This window comes from Anolis sagrei, chromosome 6 (assembly GCF_037176765.1).
Source record: "Anolis sagrei isolate rAnoSag1 chromosome 6, rAnoSag1.mat, whole genome shotgun sequence".
In the NCBI taxonomy this organism is placed as follows: domain Eukaryota; kingdom Metazoa; phylum Chordata; class Lepidosauria; order Squamata; family Dactyloidae; genus Anolis; species Anolis sagrei.
In genome coordinates, this window is record NC_090026.1 from 26,733,448 (window position 1) to 26,742,976 (window position 9,529).

The 9,529-nt window shown below is 40.7% G+C and overlaps 1 protein-coding gene across 1 annotated transcript; it reads left to right on the forward strand.

Moving 5' to 3' along the window:
* The first annotated feature begins 1,206 nt into the window (after positions 1 to 1,206).
* LOC132779614 (natterin-1-like) lies at positions 1,207 to 6,969 on the forward strand. The gene is made up of 3 exons (XM_060783295.2): positions 1,207 to 1,218; positions 3,847 to 3,970; positions 5,630 to 6,969. Exons 1-3 carry the CDS (start codon positions 1,207 to 1,209, stop codon positions 6,679 to 6,681), a joined length of 1,188 nt encoding a protein of 395 aa, XP_060639278.2. The 3' UTR covers positions 6,682 to 6,969.
* Positions 6,970 to 9,529: the final 2,560 nt, after the last annotated feature.

The following is a 9,529-nucleotide window of genomic DNA, read 5'->3' on the forward strand; positions in this document are numbered from 1 at the left end:
AGATGGAACCCATATGCTTCCATTTACCTATGCCAGATGAAAGATTCTCTCTCTGGAAGATGCTAGATCAGACATCCTGAAATTCCAGCCTTCCAGCTGTTTGGGCCTTCTACTTCCAGAAGCCTTAGGCAGATTGTTCAGGGAATCGGTGGCCCAAACAGCTGGAAGGTCATAATTTGAGGATGCCTGTGCTAGATCCACCAGATGATTCCATCATATGCTTCCTCTGGAAGCTACCATAAAATCACCCTGGAGGACTTAACATAAAATCACCGTGGAGGACCTAACAAATTACTAGAGAAGATAACTCTCTAGGAATTTCAAGATATTTTGGGGTGACTCTATGGTTTCCTGAAACCAGAGCTCAGGTAATTTAGTGGCCATGGTTTCAGGTAAACACAGTCCAACTGGGGAACATATTCCCCATGGACACAAAATTCCTATAGTATTGATGCATTTTAATATTGTAACATCATAAATTATTTTGTATTAAGATCTTGTATTTTATTAATGTTTGTAAATTGTTATTCTATTCTATGTGTTCTTGGCCTCTTTGCATTTTGTTATCAGGAGAAAATAGAATATAAATTAAAATAAGAAGGAGAAAGAAAAGAAAGACGATTCTGCTCCCTGCCAGTCATTCATTTCCTTGTAACTGCCCATATAGAATTACTGGACTAGCTTGCTATCCCCCCACACCCACAAGACCAGACAAATGAAAAATAGACTCCAAAAAGTTACATACTGCAGACACAAATGAAGAAATCAAAGTATACAAGCATGACATTGGGAATTTCTCACTTGTGTCTCTCCTGCCCCCATCAATGTGAGAACTGTGCAAGATGGTTAGTGAAAGAGAAATTTCCATTCCTCAATCGATTTTCAGCCTTCCTATCTTTTCCCAGACAAGGTCAGTAATATGAATACCCTATTTCATGTCATTGGATAGATGTTAATATTTCTCCATAGTGCTAACAAGGGCTTCTAAGCCCATAGTCCTGGTGTCTGAGGACCACCTCATCACAGGTGGCACCTGATAACCTCTATGTAACCTTCCAAAAACCCAAATTGTACTTCTATCCTTTGGACACACAAAGCCCTGCCCAACCGATTAAGCCATGACCTCATTTCCTTTTACTAGAAATAATATAAATTGAGGGGTGGGAAAGGACCAGAAGCCAGGACTCATCTCAACAAGAAGCATCAATGGATTTCAGGGTAAGTTGTCTCCATTGTAACTATTAGAGTGGCCTACAGTAGCCTAGATGGAACTTCATGGGCTAAGGAATCTTGTCAACTGAGACAGCAGGGGACAAAGTAATGAACACGATCCTTCGCTATTTGGATAGCACTTTTCACCAAGCCATCTGTATCTCAACTCAGGGCACATCTACACTGTACAATTAATACAGTTTGACACCACTTTAACGGCTATGATTCAATGCTATGGAATAATGAGGGTTATAATTCTATGAGGTCTTTGTCTTCTCTGCCAGAGTGTGCTGGTGTCTCACCAAATTTAAAATGTCAGGATTCCACTGCATTGAGCCAGGGCTCCAATGAGCAGCCGGGCTTTATTTCCTGGAGGATGGACTGGTTGGATCTTCTCGCAGTCCAAGGCACTCTCAGAACTTTCCTCCAACACCACAGCTCAAAAGCATCGATCTTCCTTCGCTCAGCCTTCCCTAAGGTCCAGCTCTCACATCCGTAGGTTACTACAGGGAATACCATGGCTTTGACTAGGCGGATCTTTGTTGCCAGTCTGATGTCTCTACTCTTTACTATTTTATCGAGGTGGACATTGCTCTCCTCCCAAGAAGTAAGCATCTTCTGATTTCCTGGCCACAGTCTGCATCTGCAGTAATCTTTGCACCTAGAAATACAAAGTCTGTCACAGCCTCCACATTTTTTCCCTCTATTTTCCAGTTGTCAATCATTCTTGTTGCCATAATCTTGGTTTTTTTAATGTTTAGCTGCAACCCGGCTTTTGCGCTTTCTTCTTTTACCTTGATTAGAAGGCTGCTCAGCTCCTCCTTGCTTACGGCCATCAGAGTGGTGTCATCTGCATATCTGAGGTTGTTAATGTTTCTTCCAGCAATTTTCACCCCAGCCTTGCATTCATCAAGCCCCGCACATCGCATGATGTGTTCTGCATACAAGTTGAAAAGGTTGGGTGAGTGTATGCAGCCTTGCCGTACGCCTTTCCCAATCTTGAACCAGTCTGTTGTTCCGTGGTCAGTTCTTACTGTTGCTACTTGGTCCTTGTACAGATTCCTCAGGATATTAGGATACAGGTTATTAATTACTTATTCATGGGTGTCCTTGCCTGTTATTAGGGGAAGATAAGATGTAGTCCTTGTAAGCATAAGCTCATACTCTGGAGTTGTTCTCCATAGTTCAGTTTCAGAACACATATTTTACATTCAAAAGACCCAAATTTCAATCCCTAGTATTTCTAGTCAAAGAAATTCAATTTGTTGGTGATAGAAAAACACTGTCTTTCCTAGAAGAACTACAGTCAGTCCTCCACTTTTGCAGATTTGGCTTTTACAAATCTGATATTTATGGATTTGATTAAAACAGTGGTTCCCAGCCTGTGGTCCGTGGACCACCAGTAGTCCCTAAGAACTGAAATATGGTCAGTGGCCTCACTATTACTGCACCATTGCAACGAGAGCAACTGGTCTCGCAAAACCCTCTTATAGTGCCAAGGCAACTGGGATGTCGGGAAGGGAGAGGTTGAATACCCACAAAAGACGCGTCAAGAAGCCTCCTGATTGCTGCTTCTCCTCCTCCCCCCCCCCCCCCCCCCCTTTGAACAGAGCTGTTCCATGTGGCACCTAAAAGCACAGGAGTTTTGGTGTCTTCGTTTTTAGGCCTGTTCCTGGGGTTATTTGGGATGCTGATTCAGAAAATTACATTGGATAGACCACATCAGCTCTAGATTATTAAATATGGTTTTCTGTAGACGAGCAGATGGTGACTACTGGGTGGCATATATTCTGTATCAGAAGCTAGAGCTGATGTGGTCTATCCAATGCAATTTTCTGAACTAGCACCCCAAATAACCAAACCGAATCTAAAGTTGACCAAAAACTGATTCATAACCCTTTTGGTACTAATGTTGGAGAGTGGTCCCTGGTCAAAGTGGTCCCTGGTAAAAAAAAAAAAAAAAAGGTTGGGAACCACTGGATTAAAGTGTTCTCACTAAGAACTTCAGATTTTGGCAGTTTTTGCCAGAATCATGTTGGAGGATCTAGAGAGTCTGCTTGCAGCAGAAGCTGACTGGAGAGCCCTGCTGGAGAACCTAGATATTTCTAGAGTAGACAACATGGGACTATTTAAACAAATAGTCAAACAAGATAATTTCACATTTTCCCATTTATTTAAAGTTTACATTTCACTTCATTATGTTTTGTTTTCCTATGATGTTAATTAATGTTTCTCTTATATATCTAAGTTCACTAGAGCATCCAAGTGAGACAGATTATCAATTATTACACTAACAGATTAGTTAACATATATGCTGATAAAAAGGGCATTCAAAGTAATATGCAACACAGGATAATATGATATACTTAAGATTAACAACCAAACTGCATCAACACTTTAGGATTCCGTCATTTTAAACCACCAAGGTAGCATCAAATTGATCCTCTCAGAATACCAATTTAGCCTACAGCCCTTTCCAAAATGATCTCAGTGTAGAAAATATCTGATTTCTATTTCTCTAAATCGAGCAAGTGATAAAGATACATGAACAAGCCTGGTAAAAAAATATAATATGGTTTTCTGATTTCCAGAATATGTTTCATAATGGAAAACGTTTCCTGTATTTTGTTCCAGATGCATTCTTTGCTCTGCAGCCTCTTCTTGTCCCTGATTGTGAATGAACCCTGGGCCAACGGGGAAAGGATCAGCCTCACAACTCTTAATAAAATGGTCAAAAAAGACCCTATAGTGACAATCGGTAGGTAACATGGGACATATGCATGGGGGGGGGGGGGCACAATCCACAAAAGCACGTTGCCTTTATCGGCTAACCAAAATGCATGAAAGAAACCATGCAAGCTTTCAAAGGTTCCCTGACTTCTTCATCAAGTAAAAGATGTTTTTAAAAACTAGGGTGAAATAAAAGCCTGCAAAGATTCAGACCTTTTAACGGAGACAGAACCTGGGATCGCTGATCTAATATCCCTAGGCAAGGGGCCACCACTGAGAAGGCCCTATCTCTCGTCTCTGCCAATCTCGCCTGCAAAGGAAGCGGGACTGAGAACAAGGCCTCCTCACATGACCTTAAGCTCTGAGATGGTTCATAGGGAGAGATCTGTTTGAACAGGTAAGCTGGGCCGGAACTATTTAAGGCTTTACAGGCTAAAAACAGCACTTTGAATTGTGCTCGGTAGCAGACTGGCAACCAGTGGAGCTGATGTTACAGAGGGGTTGTATACTTCCTGTACGCTGCTCTGGTGAGCAATCGGCTGTCGCCCATTATACCATTTGAAATTTCCAAACAGTTTTCAAAAGCAATCCCATGTAGAGCGCATTCGAGTAGTCTATTCGGGGATGTAACCAGAGCATGAACTACCATAGCCAAGTCTGACTTCCCAAGATAAAAAACTAGTTTTTAAACTATTTTTTCTGTTAGTTTGTTTTGTTCTTAGTGTGTATATGTATGCCCTTGTTCATTTTATTTTTGTTAAAAAAGTTATTTTTAAAACGGATTATCAACTTGTTTTATTTATTTATTTATTTATTTATTTATTTATTTATTTACAGTAATTATATTCCACCCTTCTCACCCCGCAGGGGACTCAGGGTGGATTACAAAGCACATATACATGGCCAACATTGAATGCCATTAGATGTACAACATTTATAGACACACGCAGAGGCAATTTAACATTCCAGTTTTTCCGGTTTCATGAAGGTATGCTCGATTCCGGCCACAGGAGGAACTGCTGCTTCACCGTCCACTTGTGACACTGAGTCCTTTTTGATGGAGTGCTTCCTCATTCTTCCACACACTTCTGGAAAGTTTTATGGCATCATAAATTAGATTAGCCTCCCCACATAAAGCGGTACCTAAATTTCCTACTTGACAGATGCAACTGTCTTTGGGGCTGCATAGGTCAACAGCAAGCTGGACTATTAATGGTCAGGAGCTCACTTCAACCTGGGCTGGCTTCGAAGTCATGACCTCTTGGTCAGTAGTAATTTAATGCAGCTGACTACTAACTAGCCCAGTCCTAAAATATGTTTTTGTTTGTTTCCCCCCCCCCTTTTTTTTTTTTTTGGTCTTTCAATTAAAACTTTTTTGTAAAAAAAACCAAAAAAAATATCTAGCTTTGAGAATATTGAAAAATGAAACTTTGGGTGATTTGTGGTCAATATAATGATTTAGTTTGTGATCAATATAAATATTCAGACAGGTTTTAAGTAATTCCAGGTGTCCTAAGTCATGGTGAGAAGCCTTCTCATGTTATTTGTGGTTTGTTGGGGTTGCCCAAATTCCCTTGTGATACTCAAGCAAATCTCATGATACTAAGAAATTTTGTTTCTGGTTTTTTTCCCGTCATATTTCTATTTACTTTTTTCTCTCTTTTTTTATTATGATTTTGTATTTTAGTGCAGGGTAGTGACACAACAGCAGCAATGAATCCGACTGGAAACAAAAACCCTTCTGATAGAAACAGTGATGCTTTCTATGAAACCGCCTTGAGCTGGGTTCCTTTCCAAGGCTTGGTCCCCAGTGATGCAGTGTCCTTTTGGAACGATTTTGCTAACAGAACAGAATACCCTTGCAGAGAACCAGGCTGTTCAGCAGGTTTCTACAGCCCAAGCCTTGGGCCATACTGTTTCTTCCCTTATGGAAGCAAAGAATACAAGAGCTCTCAGTTCTGGCTTTTGGTGAATGAATATAACTTGGAATCGTTCATCTGGGAATTTGGTAGATTAAGTGCTATTCTGCCCAATTCTATCTATACCTGCCCAGGTGTTAAGGTGTATGTAGCAAAAAATTCCTATGGCTTGGGGAAAGTAGATGGTGAAAGTAGAATGTTCTACATTGGCATTGATGGCAAAGAGCAACGTTATATATACAGGGAAATATTAACTGTTAAGAAAGACTATAAATCTCAGAGCATCAAGGTAATCCAATACATGCAAGAACAAGGGACATACAGTGAGGAGCCTGTGGTCTTAGTCTCCAGCCAAGTCACCAACAATGGCTGTAATGCAATGAAGAAAAGCACCACCTTGTCGGGGATAATCCGATCGGAACATCAATGGGCTGCTGACATTTCCCTGCCACAGAGTATGAGCAGTACTACCTTAACAGCAGGGATACCAGAGGTTATTGGGGTATCCTGGAATATTTCATCAGAAAACACCTTCAGGTGGAGTAAAGATTCCACACAAAGTGAATCCATCACCCATTCGGAAACAGTGGAAGTTTATGTGCCACCCAAGCAGAGCTGTGAAGTAGTAATGGAAGGCAGAAGAATGACAGCAAGGATTCCCTTCACCGCTATAGCAATCCGCAACTACCAAGAAGATGTGCCACCAATATACCCGTTGCCCACTGTACAGGGAATCAGCCACAATGTTATTGTGGCACAAGTCCATACGGTAGTAAAACAGTGTCAACCTATCCCAAATGCAAATCCATGTCATGCATAGGTTGCTCCTGCAGAAGGAATTCTCCAGTAGTAGTAGGGTGCAGGAAGGATTAAAAAGAGAAAGGATTGTTCTAGGCCAAAGCTTCTTGAATTTTGTGTTGCATTTGGGGTCCTCTACTCGGAGTCAAGAAAATTGGTGTTGCTTGCCACCCAGTGGTTGTTTTAGGTATTTATATGAATCAAACAAAAAAAGGAGAGCCAACAAAGTAAATTCTGGGTTGCTATGAGTTTTCCAGGCTGTATGACCATGTTCCAGAAGCATTCTCTCCTGATGTTTCACCCACATCTATGGCAGGCATCCTCAGAGATTGTTAAATATATTGGAAACTAAACAAGGAAGTATTGTCGAAGGCTTTCATGGCCGGAATCACTGGGTTGTTGTAGGTTTTTTCGGGCTATATGGTCATGTTCTAGAGGCATTCTCTCCTGACGTTTTGCCAACATCTATGGCAGGCATCCTCAGAGGTTGTGAGGTCTGTTGAAAACTAGGCAAGTGGGGTTTACATGTGGACAATTTCAACAGAAAGGAGGAAACCATGAAAATGAACAAAATCTGGCTACCAGTATTTAAAAACTCTAAAATTAAAACAGCAAAACAGAAGAGGGGAAAACAATCGGGGACATCTAATCACCTCTCAACAAAAGATTGCTCCAGGCACTTCCAGGCCATCAAATGCTAATCAAGGGGGTCAGTTAAAACATTCACACCTAGCTCCAGCAGACAAGAGTCCTTTGTCCCATCCTGGTCCTTCCACAGATATATAAACCCTTTTTCCTAGTTCCAACAGACCTCACTACCTCTGAGGATGCTTGCCATAGATGCAGGCGAAATGTCAGGAGAGAATGCCTCTAGAACATGGCCATATAGCCCGAAAAAACCTGCAGCAACCTAGACAAGGAAGGTTTATATATCTGTGGAAGGTCCAGGGTAGGAGAAAGAAATCTTGTCTGTTGGAAGCAAGTGTGGATATTGTAATTGATCACCTTGATTAGCACTGAATAGCCTTGCCACTTCAAAGCTTGATTGCTTCCTGCCTGGGGAAATCTTTGGGGGGGGGGGGTGAGCAGCTGGCTCCGATTGTTTATTCTCTGGAATTCCCCTGTTTTGGAGTGTTGTTGTTTATCTACTGTCCTGATTTTAGAAGTTTTTAATACTGGTAGCCTGATTTTTTTTCATTTTCATAGTTTTCTCCTTTCTGTTGAAATTGTCCACATGTTTGTGGATTTCAATTGTTATAACAACTACTATGTCAGACAACAGAAAAGCCATTAAAATTCACAAGCATGTGGGCAATTTTAACAGAAAGGAGGAAACCATGAAAATGGAACAAAATCTGGCTACCAGTATTTTTACAAAGTCTAAAATCAGTACAGTAAATAAAGAACAACACTCTGAAAACAGGGGAATTCCAGACATGAAACAATCAAGGCCAGATAACTCCTCCCAACAAAGGCTTCCCCTGACAGGAATCAGCCATGCCTTGAAGCTGCAAGGCTTTGCAATGCTAATCAAGGTGATTAATTGCAACAGTCACACTTGCCTGAAACAGACAAGAGTTCTTTCTCCCATCCTGAACCTTCCACAGATATATAAACCTCCCTTGTCTAATTTCCAATATACCTCACAACCTCTGAGGATGCCTGCCATAGATGTGGGTGAAATGTCAGGAGGGAATGCTTCTGGAACATGGTCATACAGCCCGAAAAACTTACAACAATCCAGTTATTCCAGCCATGAAAGCCTTCGACAACAAAGTATAGTCTGCTGCAAACTAATCCTGCCAGCATGGCATGAAAAATACTGAAGATGCTCTACACCCTGCAGTATCAAATATTCAGACAAGATTTAATTCTTTCTGTAAAAATAAACAAGCCCATCAATCTCATTACTAAACAAATCTGTTTTCATTTTTAATAAATAGTAAAATTATATGTATATTATAAATAATTATTTTTGATTTATTATCAGTAAATGTTTGATTTGTATACCAATTTTGTGTTCCTCTATACCTGGGGTTCCCTAAAAATGTCTTGGGTAAACAGGGTTTATGAGCAGAAAACATTTAAGAAGCCCCGCTCTAGGCAACACCTGAAGGACAGCAAGTTTTGTTGAAGGTAACACTTTCATATGGAAGAACCTATTACATAAGAAAAATATGTGGGTTAGCATTCAATAAGTTATATACTTTCATATTTACACTCCATACATATTCACTAGTTTGGTAACTTAGTAAAATGACTCTAAAAAAGCATAGCTGACACCACCACAAACTAAATCAGTGGTTCTCAACCTGTTGGTCCCCAGATGTTTTGGCCTTCAACTCCCAGAAATCCTAACAACTGGTAAACTGGCTGAGATGTCTGGGAGTTGTAGTCCTAAACACCTGGGGACTCACAGGTTGAGATCCACTGAACTAGATGTTTCTTGAACAAAGGCTCCATTGGAAATAATGGCACCTAAGGTAATATCCTGTTGGTTAGTTCCAGCTAGAGTAATTGTTCAATGGTGATTCAACATATAAGTCAGGAGCAATCCCCCAATACATGGAAATGTTTATTCCCTCACACAGCAATTCTCCAGAACCCCCCTCCCTCCCTCTGTTTTCATTAGATTCCCTTTTTAAATTGTTACAGGAAGTAACATAACATCATTTGATGTCCCAATTATGAGACAGGATTGAATTGGGGTATGACCCATGAAGGATGTGGGGAGAAATGCCCCCCTAGGCCCAAACAAAGTGGTCCATTCCAATCAAGTGAATTTCCATTGATTCAATAGCTCTTCTGTTTTTGGTCCAGTCTGCCAAAGCCCCCTTTTGCTTCTACATCCCATTTATTTATTTATTTAT